At 38.7% G+C, this 22,242-nt stretch overlaps 1 protein-coding gene and 1 non-coding gene across 9 annotated transcripts in view; both read right to left on the reverse strand.

Moving 5' to 3' along the window:
* Positions 1 to 1,532: 1,532 nt before the first annotated feature.
* The window catches only part of Nrx-1 (neurexin 1), a 183,001-nt gene continuing 162,291 nt past the window's right edge, over positions 1,533 to 22,242 (reverse strand). For 7 of the 8 annotated variants that reach the window (XM_034337131.2, XM_034337129.2, XM_034337128.2 and 4 more), the window contains 5 exons: positions 10,296 to 10,537; positions 10,006 to 10,129; positions 8,123 to 8,296; positions 6,845 to 7,004; positions 1,533 to 5,854 (listed from right to left, as the gene is read on the reverse strand). In XM_034337131.2, coding sequence (XP_034193022.2) covers positions 5,431 to 5,854; positions 6,845 to 7,004; positions 8,123 to 8,296; positions 10,006 to 10,129; positions 10,296 to 10,537 — 1,124 coding nt within the window. In that variant the 3' untranslated portion in view covers positions 1,533 to 5,430. The remainder of the gene's footprint in view (positions 5,855 to 6,844; positions 7,005 to 8,122; positions 8,297 to 10,005; positions 10,130 to 10,295; positions 10,538 to 22,242) is intronic. The other variant, XM_034337130.2, reaches the window with a different exon arrangement.
* LOC117610138 (U6atac minor spliceosomal RNA) lies at positions 9,342 to 9,447 on the reverse strand. The gene has a single exon (XR_004582803.1). It is a non-coding gene; the product is annotated as a U6atac minor spliceosomal RNA (small nuclear RNA).

Raw genomic sequence — 22,242 nt, forward strand, 5'->3', positions numbered from 1 at the left:
GACTTTCTGTTTTTCGCCTGTACACGTTCATACACACTTACGTTACTTGGTTTCTTCTATTTTCTGATTTTTCGTTTTCTTTTCGCTAACACTTTCTCCGTTGCCGCACTACGTATATGTATATGTATGTATGTATGTACATAGTTTAGTTTTTGGTAGGATGTTACCCGCGACACACTTAAGTTCAAGATTTAATGCGTTACGTTAATTAGTAGAGTAACATTTTTGCTCGGTAAGATATCGTATTTAAAAGTTAATTAATTTAGTGTAAACATTAGTCGTCAGTACATCGAAGGATATGCAGATAGAGAGTTTGGAGGGCAGTGATAACAATATGTTCACGTTTCTCGTTTGGATAAAAATAGGTAAACACGTGTTTCTTTTTTATAATATTCGTTCGTTGTCACCCATCGAGTTGGAAAAATTATTCATCAATTATTTTTATATTCTTGAAAAATGTTATTTGTTTTTTTGGGTCTTCACATTAATTCCAATTTGCATGCGATATCGCGGGACCAATAATGTACGTGTTAGTAAGAGGGTAGATATAAATAAGAAAATTTGATATTATTTCTTCTTAACAGATATGAGATTTTATAGACACTTTGGTGGAGAATCGAAAGGGAAAATTATTATATTTCATTTAATTTTTTCCTGGAAGATTTTAGACAATTATTTTAATATTCCACTTAATATTGGAGAGAATTATTTTTGTACCCTATTTAACTTTCGTTTTGAACACTTTTTGTATTTCCAGCATAACTTTTTTTACTTTTCTTTATTTTGGAAAATAAAAATAGTATAAAAAAGGTTGAATATTTTTTGGACATTGTTTCAAGAAACACAAGAAATATAGGATAAATTGGGGTTGCAAAATTAATTTCCAAAACAAAAAAAAGAATAATTCCTGGCTCTTCTCTATCCATTGAAGAGGAATTAATTCAATATTTTTAAAAGTCAATCAACAGTGTTTAATGACATCACACGAAATGCAAGTATATATGAAAAATAAATATCAATATTTAATAACTAGACTTTGATTAAGCAAGTGTTACACTAAAAGATGTTTCATTTTTTCTCCTACGCAGACAAACGACAAAGGTTTCTTAACGAATACCAATTTTTTACTTTCATCGATTTTACAATTGCAAAACCGTTTCTAATACTTCACTGATTTTTCATAGGGCGTATATTAAACAGAATCGTGTGTACAGCGATATCGTTAAGACTGCCCGCTCAACTTTAGTTACGTAAATATTACAAAAAATCCACATCGACTTATCCTTTTATAGCCTACGAATGATTCTCGATGGATGAAGACTTCAAAATCCAGGATCATAGATTATTGTGCCATTTATTTTCATTTGAAGCGTCGGTGTGTAATTATAATAACTAGTGATCGATAGAAAAACGAGGAGAAAACAAAGCGAAAAAGTCGCCTGGAGACGAACACTCGTGGCATCAATTTTAATCGGCGAAACTCTACGTGTGGATCCATCAAGCTCTTGTGCGATTAAGAATACAGAGTTCGATACATTTGGAAAGGAAAAAAAAAAAAAATTTTCACACGTCTTCCTTTGTCGTAATTTTTGTTGAAGAATTCCTTTGTCTCATTTCGTTTGTGACCTTTGAACACCACACGATCATAATCTCTTCTTTGTAACGTCGTTTCGTCGATTTCTTCCATTGGTCATAACGAGATCGTCGAATAGTTTTTATTCTGATATGCGTGTTAGATCGTTCAGACTTAACGAAATTTTCATTGATTGAATCGCTTTAATTATGCTTCCCTGAGAGCCGGTACTTCGAAACGATTCTTTTTCCTCCTAATATTTTTCATCCTGTAATTGATCTGCGCATTTAAGTATTTAATTTTCTATAGAAAGCTATTCGAATTCCATCGAAGCGTACATTAAAGAGGGAAGAATTTCTTATTAAATTTCAAGATAGAGAAGCTCGAACGACGGGTAAAGTGATATAAGTATTAATTCGAGTCTGATAGTATTTTCATCGGCGTGTCTGGTGAGGTTCGTTCGAGTCGGTAATTTCGGCAATTGAACCATTATCTTTGATCATTTTTAAGTGTTAATCGAACTAACGGTGATAAAAGTTACGTAGAGTCGCGAATTGCAACGATTACGAGGAACGAATCCGCTCGTTAGCGAGCCCTGTGTCTCGAGTCAGACTTTCTGTAATTAATGACGAGAAGCAAAATCGGATACGAGAATTTTGCAGAAACTTTTTACGAGTTCTTTGAAGAATTTACGCATGGTGTTCCTCGAAGTTTATCTCTAATCTACCTTTTCTATTTGTAATACACAACTTATACAGGATGTTCGACAATAGGTGGGACAAATTTTAAGAGATGATTTTGGGAATCAAAATACAGTCACATCCAATAAGTACTAAAATCCCACTTGGCGAGCTTCCAATATTTAACGATTGTTGGCTGTGACTGTACACGCCCCTTCTGATACGACATTCAATCGTCGCTGCTGTACAACAGATTGCCGGTTTCAGGCGCTTTTCACTAATATTTTTCAATATTAATAACTAAAGAACAAAGCCGTGAACGTTATTTTGTCATTCTTGATTTTCGTTTTATTTTCACCTCCAGAATCATCTCCTAAAATTTGTCTCACCCTTCGTACGCTATATCAATTTTAACTTATGTTCAACTTATCCTCTTTTTCAAATTTCTTCCCCAATTTTTATAGAAAACGTTCATAAAAATAGATAGTTCGAGGAATACCGAATTCTAAGCATATTATAAAATATTTGCAAGCTTATAATTCTTTGAAGATGAAGAATTTATATATGAAGATTTGAATAAAATCACAGCTGTCCATAAATTTATATATGTATAAGTCTCCTTATTCTTTTAACAAGAATGAAAGCTATAAGAGTATTTGCTTCGAAGAAAATTTAAGGACTGATTTCCATTGCAACAATCATTGGAATAGTGATAACAATAAGAAGATTCTAACCTAGGCAGACACGCGTACAATTTTGATATTCAACTGATATTCTGTCTAAATCAGTGCTGTTCTTCGCCATGCGTATCTGATATGTTTAACATTAATAAATTATTGTTTACAAGATGAAAATTATGGGATTTTTGTAAACAATTAATTCGATGGGAGCATTGTTTCGTATGATACTTTAAAGTATTTAAGTACTTAAGTGTTAAAAGCATTAATATTAATTTTTAGTTTTGTTGAAATTAATCTTAGAAATGGTACTAAAATATAAAAGTGTAATTAAGATAAAATAAGATACGTGCGAAGAAAATCAGCATTAATTTTGACTCTCGTTGGAAATCAGAGGATACATCGAGCAGAGTGATACGAAAATATATAACAATTGTATTCGTCGGGTTTAGAGGAAGCTCTGTTGGATGCAAGCTTATCCTTGTTTCAAAATTTGAAGGAAGCCTCCAGACAATTTCGTAATAGGTAGAAGACGGAGCTATAAAAAAACAGCTTCGGATATTCGCCGGTATAATTAACCCTTTACACCCTTTCCTTCGACGACTAACGTTGTAATTGTAATTTTTTTACTTTTAGATATTCATACAAAAAATGGCGGTGTCCCAGATTTTTGGTAACAAAATTCATTATGTAAAAATTGGATAATAAATGAAAGTTTGATTGTGCTTATTCACTATTAGTTGGTAATGATACTCGTTTCAAAATATGGTCTTTGAAGTTTCTGGGAATTTTGTATGACCATAGATCTATATCTATTATATTACAACTCCCCATATACAATGTATAAAAATTGAAAGTTTTGTTTAATTGTTCATAACAAAATGTTTATTACCTATAAAACAAGCTTCTGTATTTTGTTGAGAAAAACCTGGGGCACCCGGTGTGTCTTATTTCGTACGTATACAGTAAAATTGATCAATCTTCAAACTCGATTTTCTCCAAAATGAAACCTCGAACAAAACACAGAATCGAATAGAATTACAGAGGCGTGAAAGGGTTAAGTACCGGTCAAAGGTAGCTCGTTTCATTTTGGCAATACTTGCGTTTCACATCCTGTGTATACGTGTAAGCATCTCTGCGTATGTCTACGTGTCACTACTCGACAGCGTTCATCGGGTTTAATTATCCTTACCTCACGTTCCACGTGAACGTGTTATACCTTAAGATTAATAAATAACACCGACGTGTCACATATCCAGTTCGCTCACGGACTCTCTTTCACGCTCCACCATGCACCCACGTAACATGTACACTTAATTCTCCTCCATGTTGTGTTAATAAAATCTATAATTTAATAAACAATTTACACGCGTAACGTAATCGATAAATATCGCGTATGTATATTTATTTCTGTGTGTGTGTGTGTGTGTGTGTGTGTGTGTATGTGTGTGTCATTTCTTTGGGGGAATTTCATTTTCTTCTATACAACAATGATTTCATTAAACGCTAGATAGGATCATCATTCGTGTGATACTTTCGTCCTTATTGTTAGTTCCAACACTTTCTTACGCGCATATAATTGGACTATGCAAAAATGTTTCAACGAAAGCACGTTTGATCCTCGAAATACGGCGCGGCTCGTATGTATACAGTAAACGACGTTACGTTGCCACTTGCTATATAGCCTCTCACTATATTACCACATACGACAAATGCGAACGCTTTCTTTATATATTGCCAATTCCATTTTCCGCCCCTACAGTCCCGCTCCCGGCAAGATAACTAAAGTTTACTGTATTTAGAAGAAAGATTCAGCGACGACGTGACCTAAAGAAGATAATAAATCTTTCATATACAATGAATATAATACACAACTAACAATAGATAATAACAAGGAAGAAGTTTGATTTCACTTGATTGCGAGAGTTGACGATCTCGCGACGCCTCTTCAGGAGGATGCGACCGTATTTCGAGGATTTAGATTTCGTCGCCTACGAGGTCGCGTCGGAAAAGTGCTGGAAATAAACCGGAGCGTCGAAGAGTCCCATTTATCTTCGTTTGATGCGCATCAGTTACGGGGGCAAAACGGGACATTACGCGTCCCGGTTTGCGTTTCCGAATATCGCAACGCAGCACATAATCATACCTATTTCCGGACAGTTTTGTCTCAACCATACCCAATACCTAACATCGTCTCTTTTCAACCTTATCTCTTCCGTCGAGGGTATCGGATATGCTCAATCTCAAAGAAGAATCACTTTGATCTAGCGACAACCGTTCTCCATAATTCATGAGGAAACGGAAGCCGCGTTTCACTGTTCCCGGAGCAGACCATTAGTCCGCGAGCAACACCATTAACGGGTCCGACAGGAATTACTAACACAGCACCGACGAAGGACCTAAGCGAGACTCACACTGGTTCGTCGAGTATTTATATCTGGACACCTGGCACGAGGTTCAAGAACGCGTGCGAAACGCGCACCTCAAAGACCGGCCATCTCTACACGTACCACTCTTTGATATCTACCAGTTCTCGTTTCTTGTTGGTTTTGCTACCGTTCGCGCCGTTTTTCAGGGCACCGTTGAACGGTTGCCCGGAACAGGTCGCACCCAGCAGTGCCGCGTTTGGATCTTGACAGAAGTTCTTCGTCTCGTCCACCTTGTAGCTGGTTTCCGGACGATTCTTGAACTTGAGGATGATCAAAATGATGAGAACGATCGCGATCAACGCCGCGGCTATGATACCTATTATCAGAGCAGCGTTCTCCGCTGCCTCTGATGTTATCCTTTTATTGTTGTTGTTGTTCTTTGGCGGTGTAGGCATCGGAGGATACATTGGGGGTGGCGGTGGCGGTGGCGGGTCCGTCATCTCTGTGGTGGTCGTCTGAGTTGTTACGCTCGTCGATCTCGGCGTCACGACGCTACTGTAATTGTTAAAAGGTCATTTAGAGAATTTTCCAATGGAATAGTAAATGAAATAGAATTTGAATCGCTAACTCTCCATCCCCCCCCCCCCGGTGGGGCTAAAAGGATTAATGAATTCGTCTATTAAGACTATTCAAAATCTTTTATTGCGATAATTAAAAAACTAACATTTTACCCGTAATATTTTATCAATATGTGTAATAATAATTTAAATATTATCATATTTATTTAAAAATAAAATGAAATAATGAGGTAGAAATAATTTCAGATCGATTAATTCAACCAGTAATTAAATTACACAGTAAATTTACACAGTAGACTGAATTAATTAACGATTATTATTCTTAGTTCTTCTGTCAATCATTGAATAATCACTGAAGTTATTTTTAATCCCCTCGTATTTAAAGTATTAATTTCTAAAATCAATAGCAGAGTTCACCATAAAATTATAAAATCGTTAAAGGATACAAATTGAAATGCACGATTCTGACAACAGGAATTAAAATCATTAAAACGTTTAATTCCTATTTAAATCGGTGAACATATTGGGAAAATTAATGTTGGATTTCAATTCAAACTTTAACCTCATTATGAGATTAAAAGAAATCCAATGGTTGTTTTGTATAATTAAGCCGGATTTTAACAACCATGAAACTACTCGTAAAAGAGTTAGAAATTTAACAACAAACTGAAAACGAATACTTTCAATTATTTAAATTTCTACATATAAAATAAAGTAAAACTTTTTCAAAGAAAATAAACATCCCCCTACATTACCTTCTCACAATTAACTACCATCAACCTAAACAACCACTAAAGCGGACGTAAGTATAGAGAAGAATGAAGTTAAGAGAGAAGAATAATTATGTCGATTGAGCGGCACTCTAGACGGAAGTGAAAGAGGGTACACGAGGGTAACAAGAGGCAGGCGGTGAGCAGTAAATATTCAACGTCACCGCGGGGTGTCCGAGCGAAACTGACAAACTCACCTGGCGTGGCTGGTTTCGAGGTCTGTGGTTGACACATTGTACTGGAGAGAAACGGTGACGATGTCCCGGGTCGATGTGGACGGCGAGCCTGGAGACGTTTGCGTGCTGATGTGGCTGGTCGTGTACTCGCGGGCTGTCGTGTACGCCACTGAACTGGAATCTGCTCGAAGAAAAAGGGAAAAATAATCAAGCGTCAACCGGCTGCTGCAATTACCTATATACGATTGGCTACAGGGGACGAGGTGCTTCCAGTAACGTGCTACCGACAATATTTACGCGTGCGTAGGCCGGCGATATTCACGCGTGCGTGGGTAGCCACGTTGCGAGCAGCGACGGAGAAGGGAGCTGTGTTTTCTCGCTTCCAGAAACGTGCGTTTTACCCTATCGTTGCTAAACATTGCTATAGCGTGCGGCTGGAAAGATTGTCGCCGAAAGGAGTGAGAGTATAATTGAATTAACATAATGCTGTAACGTTATTACCGAATAGAAACGCGACGACGATTCAGTTGTTTTGTTCTTTCTTTAGGAATATAATTAGGATATTACAGATAATTTTGTAATATCATCAAGGCTTGATAAAAATTTATCAAATACCTACAAAGAAGTCTGTGTTATTCTAATAGAACACGCGAGGTGTATAAACCTTGCTTTATGATGTTCACCATCGATTTGGGGTTGAACTAGTTACAATATGTCTACCGGGTAAGTTCATTAGCCGAGGAGGATTTGTCGATCGAAGCGTGTGGTCTCTTTAAAAATAGCACGTCCAAATGAGGATGCATTTTTTAAATTATTATACTAACAATAAAAATATAACGAGGGTTATTAAAAGTTAATAGAACTACTATGAATAAAATTTCATATTTTGAAATGATAAATAAAAGGAATTAAAGAATATTAAAATTCGACACTTTTAATAAAGCTACTAGGGGCCATGGCTATCCCTAAAAGAATTCTAGCTATGCTGGATATGCCTGGTTAGGTGCATTAGAGCAACCAATCATATTATAATTGAATATCGAGAATAATTTCTTTTTAAAAAAGCGTTACAATTAAAGGGTTATGTTGATCGAAGAAAAAGAAAAAGTCGTACAAGTGTTGAAAATACTGGAACCGTATGAAGGCGGTGTGTGCACTTACACTTGTTAGTAGGAAGTGAACGAGAATAAAGCGTTCCGTTCCCCCGGGGAAGATCAATACGACGGGTGGCGTGTTCGCTGGTGGAACACATCAAGATCGGGTGCGATGAAAAAAAGAAAAAGTTAAAGAGAAACGAACCAGTTGCTGAAGTGACGAAGATTTCCTCGGTGGTGACGGGCTCGCCGGATCCTTCTCCGCAGTCCTCCTCGTCGTCGCACGAAGGACGTTCTTGGATGTTTTCCTTGTGATGTTTCGGTCTGTAGGTCGTCGGCGACCTCGTCGGGGCGACGTAAACTGGCGTTATTATGTCGTCTGCGAACAGACAGAGGATCGTGATTATTCAAATTGCGTGGTGTGCATAATTTCCGTATGATTGCATGGTTTCCAGGGGCACGATTTGCGTCATCGCTTGTAACGGGAAACGAAAATGCGGTTACCACCAACACGCTGGCCCATCTACCGCCGATAATGGAGATAGAATGCGCGTTTGATTGGTGCATTTTCCACCACCGAATGATATCAACCCGCTGCTCCTCTTCGAAGGGAATGCAACCAATGTTTGCTTTTCAATTAACCATTCCCGGATGTGTCTTTAATCCACTAATGCTAAGATTCTTTTTCACTTTAAGTAACGGTGTGTAAAGTACTTTTATTAGAATATAAAACGAAAAATGAAAAATGAAAAATGAAAAATGAAATGTAATAAGTATTACTCTATTTTTAATATTGAAATTTGTTATATATGTAACAAAAAATAATAACTTTTTTTCATAAGTAAGTAATAAAATTTAAAATTTAAAGAATTTTGTATTTTCTCTAAATCACTATTTATTTTTATAAAACATCATCTACCCAAAATAGCTACTCGATGATAGTTCGCTTTAGTCCCGCGTATTAGTTTATTAAAGGGATCCTCCTAATTTGGTTTTTAGTCAGCCGGAGAAGATTTCTAAACCGGCTGTCAGAGAAAGCGAGGAGGTCGATGGTTAGGTGAAAGGAGGGGCGCCAAGGATCATCCTAAATATGCAAATGAATCGAAGATACAACTGGGTAAACATGAAGACGAAAAGGTGGCATGCCATGCGATATGCGATATGCGATATGCGATACGCGATATGCGAACCCAACCCAATCGTCGTGCGTGCTTGTGTTCCCTGTTCTTACACTAAATATTATTTTACACTAGCTACTATTTAAAATACTTTTATTATTAAATTTGTAATGTCAGTCACGATTGACATTTAAAGCATTCAATGTATCAAATATAATCAGTTATTCGTCAATAAATATGATTTCTTATTAATAATGTAGTGTATTAAATAGTATAAAAGTTAATTATTATTTATTTTGTTTATCGAAAAAAATGTGGTAAGAGCCGTCATGGACGGCAGTGCCTTACCAATTTATATGTGTTTCCATCCTTGTCTAGGGGAGTGCTAAACGTCTCTCCTTTCATACTACACAACGGTATACTGCAGCTCGCGGCTTTATATACGAACTGACTAGTAAACCGACTACTAGCGAGAAACCATTTATTCGCGAATAACTCAGAAATTCTTGGTCCAATCGTAAAACTGTAAAGACAATTTTTATATAATTTCAGAAGAACTATCGAATGGTATAACTTTCAGGGTGGTTTATTTTATGAAAATGTTTGGCTATATTTATATGCAGCATGTCGCGACAGTGAGATATAGATATACGTTTACTATGGCCATGTAACGATAATTATTATTACTATTGTTCTTTTAATATTTTTCATGCGATTGTAACACATCTATTTCGTAAATAAAATATATATCGAGAATTAATCCGATGCAATTCTTCTAATCAATTAATTTGTTAATCACGTAATAAATATTTTTTTTAAATTAATTAATTCAAAATGATTTTTGAAATACGTTCACACAACGTGCACGTAAAATAACCATACGTGCGAGACGTGAAAATAGGTGCAAGAAATTCCTCCGCGAGGAGACGTGCAGAAGGAATTACTTACGCCCTTTGAAAATGTTACTTACACTTACCGGAACCAGGCTCATAGATCGGAGTGCATTCTACGTCCTCGTCGTCGGCGACGCAACCACTTCCGGCGCCAGAAAATATGAGATCGTCCATAACACCCGGAAAACCGGACGCAGGCGTCTGAATGAAAAAAAGATATGAAAATTTATGGTGTTAGTTGAATCTAGAATCTGAATAAAAATTTGAATTTTCAATCTCTTTGTATAAATGAAATAGTTAACCATTTAATACATTGAATATATGTATAACCATCGAACAATGGACAAATAGTCTTAGCTTTAATTACTTGTTGCATTCTCTGTAACGGAGCTGCCCGATCCAAAAGGCTTCCAACCGGAAGTAATTGAACGTCGCCTCTGGTAGTAATTCTTCCATCCTTTGCGGCAGCTAATTCCAAAATTCGTGCACCGTTCACAACGAGACCGGCAATTATTCCTAAAAATGGCCTCTCCACTCTTCCTTTGTTGCGATTCCATCGACCACCGACTTGAATGGTCGATTGGTAATTGAACACCGTCAACTGACGACCTGTAACAAAACAATAAACATTGTTAGAATAATCATTCTTATTATTTTCATGTATTTTGTTTAAAATACATCAGATTCCATCGTCGAGAAATAAATAAATTACACGAGGGGTCAGCGAAGAATAGTTTTCTTCACCGTCTGACAAATGTTTTCGTTTGACCATTGATCAGGCGAGCAGCAGTTACTGGGTCTGACACAGATAACCGTTGACCACTTGCCCAATGTCTACCTCGAAGGAAGATGGGAGCGAAAGTGGTTTACACTGTCTCCCCTACTCCTTCGTACGGGTTTCCTTCGAGCCCTTTCCCTTTGTACGGTCTAAATTTGGTTGGTTTTCAGAGCAGGCAAACATGATACCAGTGGAACTCTGTAGGGTTTGATCTGCCCTACGATTTTAAATAAATCTACCCTTAAATATTGATTTGATCTTCAGATGCATTTACTCTGTTTAAATTCCTAACTTAACAATTACTAAATTAACTTAAAACCACTCTTTCAATCATTCAAAAAGAATTAGCAATAAAGAAACAAGCGTGTTTTCTAAAATTTTAAAAACAAACTATCGAATCAATAATTAAAGCCATAAATAAATCACTTCAGTCGATTATGAAACTTACATTCATAACACGTTCGATTGTCTCATGTACGTATATTAACAAGAAGCATGCACCAGGCCAGTATAGATTAACCGGAAGTGTAGCGCGTTGCATCTTTAATTAAAAGGATAAACTCGATCGGCGAAGATCGATAATGCGGCTATTTTTCGATTAGGTAACTAGAATGTAAACGACAGGATGCGAGCGTCATCGGATGGATAATTCCGAACAGGTTCACCCACGTGACCTGCCATGGGCGAGTTAAATACCATCTGGTAATAGGAAAGCAACAAACCGATCGTGTTTTCCCGTCGACGAGGATCTCTGGAGGGGAGAGCGAGCTGCCTATGGATAATAATTTTCGGCGAGCCGAGAAAAAATGGACCTGCCTTTCAGGCCTACCAGGTTTGTAGAATTTCCTAGGAGGATGCATGCTTCTCGAGGCGTTTTAGGCACCGCAAAGATGGTCTCTTCAATTCTTACGTCCGTTTTATTTCGTATTTAACATTTATGCACTAAATGGAGGATCATTTAGCGTTGAATATAGAATAATTTCTACATATTAATGACTTGAGAAATTTTCTAAAAGAAAATCAATACAGTTTTGTTCGATACTTCGCTTACGTAAACGATGGACACCGTTAAATGACGTCAATTGTATTGTATTTCAAGTTCATTTCCACTGGTTTGTCGAAGAAAATAAACGTTTGACAACGTGTCGCTTACATATACCCATTTCACTGAAAATAATAGATTCTATTTCCGGATACATTTGTGTAACTTAATTAATTTAATTAAAATAATCTCGAATCTGTTCATTTTTTTTCTGCAGCGAAACTGGCACTTGTCGGTCAGACATAGCGAGTCTACCAGCGTAGCATAAAAATACAGTTGGTTCGTGGTAGTCAGAACCATGAAGAAAGACCAAGGGACGCCCACGTGCCAAAGTAGCACGTGCTTGATCGCACTCATTTATCGTCTCTTAAATGATTTCTGGTCAATGATAATGGGACAGGTGCCAGTAGAACGGCAGGTGCTTGTTTTTATTATTATAAATAATCGTGTCATTCTCGCTACATTCCGATCTGAAGAAGTCCAATAAACTGTATCACTTTATTAGGAGAGCAGCAGGGCGATGGGTGTTGTGTTTCGGGTTCCCTGCCCGACCCATCCTCGGATTTTAGGTAACCGGACCTGTTTCCTTCGATACCTGACCCTACTGAATTCTTTTCTTCTTACTTTTTATTTTATTTACACCTGCAGCACATAATTTTTATCCTCTTATAGCAATATAATAGGTTGGTATATATGTAGATACATTTAGTTAATTTAATTTCTAAGTCAAATCTCTATGAATGATACTTCTAATATTTATAAATGTATTCATTATTTAATAAATAGATAAATTAGTAGGTAATTGTTATAGATAAATTTTGGATTATACATATAAAGAACACTATCACTTCAATGACCTCGGTATCTCGATTTTAGGTTGAAATCGTTCACCATTCTAATGCAATTAGCTCTTGCACGACATAATCTAAATTAATAAGTAAACTGACAGGAAAGTATGGAAGACGTAGAGGTGACGAAACTCGAAAGTGGGTTAAGACGTCGTCTTCGGTCGCTTAGACAAGTGGCTCATTCGGTTAAAGTGTAACAGGGGACAAGAATGTAAACATGTATCGAGTTGCCTAATCTTTTGGCACTACTTTCGATAAATTTACATAACGCCTATCTACTCTTATCAAAGATCGGCAATTATTTTCATGTTGAAATTTGATCGATAAGCCGATGAATAAGGGTGTACCAAGGTTGTTAAATACCCAAGCGGCGACGAAGTGCGTTTACGTGCCCGGTTCACGTCCCGCACGTATTCCCATCGCCTGGGAATCATCGATGTTTCCCATACCCAGCGTACGACGCCATGGTATTCCTTGTTCCCACCGTATAAGCGGTGTGAAAGCAGACGGTTCCCAAACCAAGTTCGTGAGACCAATGTTCGATCGGCACGTTTCTAATTCAATCATCCTGCCTCACTTTTATCATTTTTATTTGCTGATTAATAAAAACTTGAAAGATAAACTTGTTTACTAAAGTGATTTAAGGTGCCAGAAGTTTATGGATTTAATAGGAAGCATAGATAAATAGGTTTGGATTATCAATAAGACTGAAATAAAGTGTCATTCGTATAAAATTCACTACATTTCTGCTATGAACTTTGGACCAACCTGTACATACTCATAAGGATTCATGAATGAAGTGGTCGTAGCAAGTGCCGAGTAATGGTAGTAAATGAGTTGGGAAGCCGTTAATGCCACTGTATAGCCGCAGGTAGTAAGTAGGCTCGTCTGACAGGTTCAGAATGGCCTTGCGAAGTTCAAGGCCATTTCTAGTGCGAGCACGACTGGTTTAGGAGATCTACCACTTCAACATGTTCGCCGGATGATTCTAAACACGTCGCTTAGATCAACCCTAACCTCTCTTACCCTCTATACAACACCAATCCTGTCATTCAAAAGTTTAGATGACATAACAATTTCAAAGAGAATCATTTTTTTTCTTATTTAAGTAAATTAATGTTTCATTTAAAATATTGCCTTTTCAATACCTAATCTATATCTTCCTATTAATTTTCTTTGAAATTAAGAAAACATGAAACCATTAAAAGAGGAGCGAAATTTAATAAATTTTCCAGATTTCTTCCAACCTTCGACACTCTCTTTTACTCGAGACGTTCAAAGTAACCTTGCCAACAGGTTTCCATCAGAAAGCTATTAATTTCGTCTGGATGGCGGTTTAATAGTTTCTCACGTGAGAAAATGGGATGCGGTTGAAATAGAGGCCCATAAAAGTGAAATTAGATTCAGCGCGGTTCCTTTTCTCTTGGTGCCGAGAGGATTTCAAAAACGTGAGAAGAGTACGGCTACACTTGAACAGTTTCGGCATTCGATACGCATAACTGCGACTTTCCCATGGCACGCAAAAACAAAAAATAATGAGATTTCGGCGGCTCGTCGAGCCGTTCTGCTAAGCGAACCGTGAGAAGATCTTCAACTTGGGGCTGAATTCAGTGATTTCTGGATCAGGTGACTATCAAAGGGCTGTTGGTCGATCAACAGATTTTTATTTTAACCCTTTGACTGCCGAGTACTACTCTAGGCTTAATCATTTTCTCTATACGAAACAAGACACCTATCTTTTTTGTTACAAGATTTTTCTTTGTCACGCCTAATGATGTTCACGTTTCTTTCAGAGATAATGTTACCAGCATGGTAGATGGCCGATCGAGCGAGAAAAGCGTGCAAGGGGTAAATCGGTATCAGGATCTACCAGCTCGGCTGGTCTGCTCTCCTAGTCGATCTGGGAATCCGTTTCCCCTGAAGTCGTTCGAATTCTCACGACCATGGGAATAAACGGAGAGTCGGAGAGTCGGAGAGTCGACCAGGAAGCTCTGGGAACGATGTCCCGTGGGAAGTTTTCGCCAAGGATCGTGGAAGAGACGTTAGAACAGTGGCGATTGAATGTTTTTCCATGTCCGAAAACCTACTACCACCGAACGAACCAGATCTCGCACAGTCGTCGCGTCGCGTACGCTTCCAGAAACAAACTATCTCACGCTTTCTATAAGCCTGTGGGAATGATTCGTGTTCCCCGGGAACACGTGAGAAAGTATGCGAAACGCGTTGCTAGTGGATCCTCGACATCCTTGTCACGTGTCGAACGTGATCGTCCTCTCGAATATACGGCGGGTTCAAAGGGCGATCCTTCGGGTAGATGGATGAATGCTTTGAGATATTAACAATACCAAATAACTAGTAAATTTAACATGAATCCATCTTTCATTAATTCCAGCATTTATAAAACCTACAACCCATATGTTAAACGCACAATTCATTCCTCTTTAAATCGCGATAAGGGTTGAGCTTGACGAGCGTTCATTTTATGATCTTCGACATCGGGGGAGGGGGGTTAAACTATTAGTTCGAGGAGAGGAGGGTAAGTCGAAAGAAGATAAGGTGGTATCATTGAAGCCGAGGTCGCAGGCCGGTCAGCAGAATGAGCACTCGTTTCTTAGACCAATTAAATCGTTCCCACGGGATCGCACCGTGGGAGAGTCGGTTGAGAAACGCGAGAACCGAAAGCTTCGGACGGCCAGGACTCCATGCGACTTCAGGAAGTCGTTGTTATCGAAGGGCGACTGCTTAGTGCTTTATTTTTTTCTTCCTCGTGGCGAGTTTCCTTTCTGGACACGTGCAGAAAGAAGAGGAGGCGTTAGGAACGGGATCGTGCTCGCGTGAGAACCCGACGAGGGCTCGTGGGAAAACGGCGAAGGCGCGTGGCGCTTCTGATACCAGGATCGCATGAGATCCATGCAAGTTGACCTATATTCTGCCTGTCGGTCCACCCCCGCACAGATTCCGCTCGCTCGTGTATTTACTAGTTCGTTATAGGCTTGATATCTTGATTTTCCGGAAGTTGAAAAAAATAAGAACCTCTGGTCGAGCAAGTTTTTATATTCAACTTTCAGAGGACACAGCTGTTCAAGGATACGATAATCTGTATAACATCAAAGATCAAAGGTCTGTGAGATGAAGAATGTAAAAGAAAAGAGAAGAAAGATGAACCCGTTAATTCTTTGACATCCTCCCTCGTGGAAAAAATCTTTTAGCCATGTAGAAAGGCAGCGTGAGAACGTGTCTTCTCAGGGGCACCAGTGTTGAATACTTTCAACAGGGTTGTATAGCTATAAAGAAGGTAATATTCCTCTTTAAGGGTTCGTGTACCATGTGAGCACCTTCTTTGAATATAGAAAAGGTCGTTAAAGTCGGACGCCATTGATGGTTTGCGAAGAGATAGTCTTAGTCGATTCTTTTATTAATTAAAAGAATATTAACTCTTTCCCGATGACCATCTCTTTGTACACTTAATAATATCTTCATAATTGTACAAAATAAAGAAATAAAGAAATATTTGATAAAAATTAATCTACTTTGATAGTTCGAGCCACTCGATTGCTTCAAATTCTTGCCACTCCGAGTTTTCGAATCGAATCGAAAAGCGACTATCGATTAGGTTCGATTTGCAAGCTGCTCGAATATTCGAGTCGAGCCTCACTACTCCTAGTTCGAACTGAACAGGAGATTATATTGCAACGAAAGCCTAGAAATCAAATTGTTTTACAAGGGTTAGACAGGTGGTTACTTCGACCCCTGTGATTTGTGGTTTCACGCCCATTTAAGGAAATGAAGCTGGTAAACAGTTTTCATAGGGTAGCAGAAAGTACCTGGAAGTTGTGTTCCAAAACAGAGATACTAAGTTTCTACGTTAACTTATACAGTATATATGTATAACAATATTATGATTAAAAACGTAGGATTAAAAGAGCTATGGAAAGGGTTAAAAGAGCCTCGCTATGACTGGTCCTTTACTATTAGGAGATCATACACGTGTGAAACGTAGAAAGGTCGATGGTCGACTCAGGTATGATCGAGCTATCCCTTTATGGTTTCATCCCTGGTCGACCTTCGAGTAGAAAGAAACCAATTTGGTAAACAAGTTTCCTAGGATAGCAGAAAACAGTTGGAGCTATACTTTGGTTCGTCCTTATCCTTACATTCATCTCGAATATCCTTGAATTATTTTATTTTTCATTAATTGAACATGCAAAGAAATCTTAAAATTCAATTTATAATATGTTATTTTTGTAGGGAACTATGAAATGGTTGATTTTGAAGCATAGAAAGTCTGACAGAATTTCATGACATAAATTCAGAGCTTAAAGATTAATAAAAATGACTATGTAAATGTCTCATCAATATTCTTAATAAAAAAGTAGTTGCTGCTAAAGAAAATGAAATGGCAATTTATAGGTTACTTACATAGTATAAGTAAGTAGTTAAAATTGAAATATTCCAATACTTTCATGAAACCATTCGTATTTCCGTATGATAAACAATTTCTAAATCTTTCTATTTCACTTATTAAACAAAATAATGTAACCATACCTTTTCCGTTATTAACTCCACAATTCCTCGTAATCTGATCCAAAATTTTATGAATCTTGCGGTTTAAGGATAAAAGAACATGTAGAAAAAACAGAATGGCGAGTCCTTAACGGGTCTATCAATTCGCACGCGGTTTTAAAATCACGCTAACGGAAATTTTATATCCTCCAGATACCAGGATATCATGATCACAAGGAGAAGCCCGCAAGGGCTGGAAATTCCGGCGGGAACGCGCGCGGATCGATAAAAATGGAGACACAACGGGAACCAAGAGGAACGATGAGATAAACGTCACGTGATATTAGAAAACGTCGATGCACGTGCGTTAATGGTGCGTTAAAGTTTGCGGGAAGGCGTGAAGAACGTTGTAAACACGAATTAATCGAAGACCAAGGACCCGGGATGCAGGATCCTCTAAGAAGTCGAGCAACGTCTCAGTCGAGACTTGAACGTCCCAGAAAGGGTTAATTTTCGACGACTGTCGATCAGGCTGTCAGGAGATCCAAGTAATCTCTCGTTCGGCAGCCTCGTTCACTTTCGAGCACGAGAAAGTTACCGGTGTACCTGTCCGAAGGTGTGTAAACTGACCTTCTGGGTTGCTCGATCGGCGAAAGGGTTAACACTCGTCGAGAACCTGGTACCATTTCAACTAGGAGAACATGAGAAGAAAGGTAGTCGCCTTCCGTCCACGGTTTCCTACCTGGGAGGTGGAGTTACCTGGACCTGTCCCTCATTATTCAGGAAGAATTTTAAATAACTAACTCCACGGGCATCTGGTATTCCTACCTCGAATCCTTCTTCATTTTCATTTCAAATAAGCATCTGTATGTTGGTTAAATATTTGGACACCAGCGTTGATGAGGAGAAGTTTCACTTTCGGAGTGTTTCATTTCTTTTTTTCTTTTTTTAACTGAAGGACAGTCAGTGAGGAACGTCCAATGTCAGCTGCATCGATTAAACGATGACGATCAGTGTCATTGACAGTTAAAAGTCAATATTCTATAGCGGGAGGAGCGGAGAAACAGGAGAGACAAGGAGGTCGGTTTGGGCCTGTTCAGAGAGCTCGAGGACCCCGAAAAAGAAGAAGGCTAGGCAGTGGGCCAAATCAGTTTACCAGAAGAATTTCCTCGAAATCATTCGAGCGTATCCTGGCAGCAGGAGATTAGAAGACAGCTGGAAGCGTTTGCAAAAGAAACCAAGTCTTCGACTTTTATCACTAGATTCTAGGGATTCTAGGAACGTCAGCTTTGGTATTATCATGGTTCGTGTAATGTTATTGTAAAGTTGAATCAGAATGACTGCTGTAACTATACAAAATTGTGGATCGTTGTAAACAAGAATCAGGAAAGTAGCTGGTTCTAGATGGTAAATTTGCGAACCAAATGTGTATGGACCAGGCTAAGTACATGGACGTTGCGAGAATAATGTTACAGGTGAAATGTGTAGTGTGTGTGTGTAAAATTGAATCGTATGCGACACAATGGAATTTTTGGGATTATGCGTGAACATGATTCTTCCATGCTTATATTATGTTTTCGGCCATAAAGTTGCCAGGAGATTAGAAACCTGCAGGAAGTGCTTCTAAGTCTTTCTATTGACAGGATGCTTCTATGTAGTTTTCAATCATCTGACTAGAATGTATGTATGTACTTACACAACTCTGGCGTGTATGCAAAAGAATGTATTGAAGTTATTAGTTTTGCATACTTGCAGAGTGTGGATACATTTATATATTTATTTAATTAATAAAAGAAAATTAATATAATTCTATACTCTAATAAATTTCACATAGAACCCTTTTCCTCCATAAAAAATGTAAAATGTTACGTTTCCTTGTTCCTAGATTAAGTTACGGGGTTTTACTTAAGGAATTTCACGAGACATTTGAAAAACACGAAAACGCATCGCGACAATTTCGAATTTCCTGCCGATCTCTTCATCCTCACTGGGACCCTGATGAACGTGAGAAGAACGTCGATTCGAGCCACGCATTTTCGTTCTCACGCTTGGTGGAGCAGGCGTGACAGCCTTTGGGAATGACTTGTCTAGAGCCGGCAAACGCATTCCGTCCTTTATTGGCCCTGACATTCCTCGCGTTTGTCGGACGCCAACGGAGCACGCGTCGCGCGGAAAAAAGGAACTTCAAAAGGCACCGGCCCGGCGTGGCGGCCCGTTTCCATTACCGCTTCATGATCTTCAATTTCAGTCTACTTTCTCGTTGCACATGGTTCTCCAATAATCGTGAGAAGCAACCTTGCGTTTCTACACCTCCAGAATAATCCACTGCCATTGCTGTTCAAAGGATTGCTATCCTGAAGACCTCAAAATGAAGGGTACATAGTATGTAAATTTACTTATTTTTATGCATACGAGCCAATATCTGAATAAACTATCCGTAGTAAGTAGGTCCGTTTCTTTTACCATTGATGGTTCATCCGACTAAATTAATCTGGACAATCGTGTCACGTATGATCACGAGGTCCCTGGAACACTCTTTTTCCCTTATGTTCCTCTATCACGCGCGGGAAGAACGCACGGACCACGGAATCGTCGTTCTCACGGCTCGTGGGAATCGGGCACGCAGAACAGGACGGCTCCACGGATCTTCCAGCAACGATCTCTTTCCAAAGGAATCCCGACGGAATATTCATCAGCGTTATTCCTCTGTTCGCCGGATGCAGAGAAAGAAATAACGAGCACGTTTTTCTTCTGGCATTCTTCGATGGCCGCTCGTGTTTCACCAGGGCCCCCGAGTTCGTTGAAGAGGAAAACGCGTCGATGAAAAGCTGCGAATTCCAGGAACGTCGAATAAAGAATTTTCTGGACCACACAGTATCGTGGAATTCGTGAAAAAAAAAAAAAAAAAAAAAAAAAAAAAGATATGAAAGGATGCCAGATGTCCTGGTACAGATTAGCGATGAAGATTCTCTACCTGGGGGGTCATGGTGGTAGATAAGGTAACTGAGCCGAGCGTGAGAATCGAGGTTCGAAGGGCAGCTTCGTTTTCTCAGCATTACCAAGCTCTCAGGAGAATCGAGGAGATATCTCGAACGAGATGCTGGTTCGATGATGATTTACTTATTTATTAAAAATTATTCTTCTAATACATGAAATTCTTTCCTTTCAAAATGTATACATTTAATGTATATATTTTGTAACCCAGGTTAGAATGAATAACTTTTTTAAAAATTTTATTAATCACCTCCACCCTATAATTGAATATAAAATATTCGTCACCCTCTTTCCCTTTCCTACACGCTCTTCGAAGAAGCTTCCTAACGCGGAATGATTCCCTAGTAACCCTGAGAAGAAACAATCTCTCCTCGAAGCCGCTTTTTTTCTCACGAGGCTCGTCCTGGAATTCCCACGAACCTCCCCCTAGCATCACGTTCCTCGAGAAGCACCCTCGCTTTCCAAGAAGCTCGTGAGAAAAAAAGAAGAGAGGAGCATCGAACAAGGAATAATAAAGGTACTCCCGTAGAATCCGCGACTTTTCAAATCTTACGATCCCTGGAGGAACTCGTAAAAGGAGAAATGATGAGTAACCCCGGTCAGGTTTCACGCCAGCACGCGTTAGCGTTGTCCTGACCATTGGAAATAATCGGGCAACCGGTGCCAGACGCGAAATTCCACGGGTTCAAAGGTCCTCGACTCTACGAGTCTGGTCGAGGAAGGATAGGCGGGAAGGACGAAAGGTTCGAACCCTCCCACGACCCCTGGGGGCCTTCGACTTTGTCCGGCCGACTGGTTATTCCTTGAGGAACCAACCGTGAGAATTGTCCTCGCCCACGGTCAAATTCTACCACCGTGGTATTAGGGCCTTAGGCGACCATAGGAAGGAACCTTTCAGCTATGTGAACAACAAAATGGAGGGCCTCGTGGTTCCAAGTTGGAATCGACATTATTACGGGCTCTTTATATTATTCCGTAAAATTCAGAGATTACGATTTATTTGAATTCTTTGTTTTAGAACTTCAAGAGATTAGGATGATTTAGAAATGATTTTCATCTTTTTGTTTCAATAGGCGAGGTTGTAAAGGAAATTTTAACAAGTTTTACTATCTCCTACTACCCTTTCCCACAGGAAATTTCATTGTCAGTAATAAAGAATGCTCGGTAATAAACCACGTCCTGATAACAATAGTCATTTTCAAGGAACTAAATTCCAGGGATATTGAAATTCACCAGCTTCATTCCCTATTTTATTATTTCTGTCGGGGATAAAGCGACACCGTCCGCTGCATGATATATTCATGAAGCAGAGGCGTACAACCATTCGTGGAACGACTATTATATTCCAGTCCGCTATTAGAATGCATAGAAAGTTCCCGCAGGGACGTAAGGTGGCCACCCGAGGGAGGAACGACTGAATAGAGTTTCCTAATTAGTGGCCAGGATAGTATACGACTCGAAGAAGCATTTTCAAATGTTGGGCGTGGTCAACAAATGGCTCTTTAATGTCCGAACCATTCAAATCATTTACTGGTGTCTATCGTAAATCACAATTAATTATCAACTCGTAAAATTCCTTCGTTTTAAATTCATTCTTAGTCCCGATACTTACTATTAGTTGGATAGTTTATGAGGTGTCGTAAATTTAGAATTCTTGAAATATGGCTGATGTTTATGGGGTATACCCTGAAGAGAAGAATTTCTAGTTCCAGTGATCTAGTTAACTACCAAGGGAATAGGAGGATGAAGAAGGTAAAATAGGATCACTGTCCTGGGAAACAGGACACTTGAATCCCGGTTTATCCTTATTCTTCGAAAACATTCTTCTGCTTTGTTATAAACGTGAATAAATTTAAATGTGGGAATATTTGGGTCAAACAATGGGAATAAATGGATTATATAAAATATAGTTTACTTATTTTTTTTGTATACCCTGGTAAATAAAACCAATTTATTTCGTACATATCTGATTTCTAGTGAATCTGAGCATTCAGTGTCTACGTGTCGTTCGAGATATTTCAGGAGCAGAGGAACAGCAAGGATAGGGAGTGTCCTATGGCAGGGGTTGCCTTACAGGGGTGTGTAGGTAAAAAAGGATCAGTGAATAGGGTTAGGTACGGTAAATGCGGAAAAAGGCCTTCAACGTGAC

The sequence above is a fragment of the Osmia lignaria genome, chromosome 12 (genome assembly GCF_051020975.1).
Source record: "Osmia lignaria lignaria isolate PbOS001 chromosome 12, iyOsmLign1, whole genome shotgun sequence".
Taxonomy (NCBI): Eukaryota; Metazoa; Arthropoda; class Insecta; order Hymenoptera; family Megachilidae; genus Osmia; species Osmia lignaria.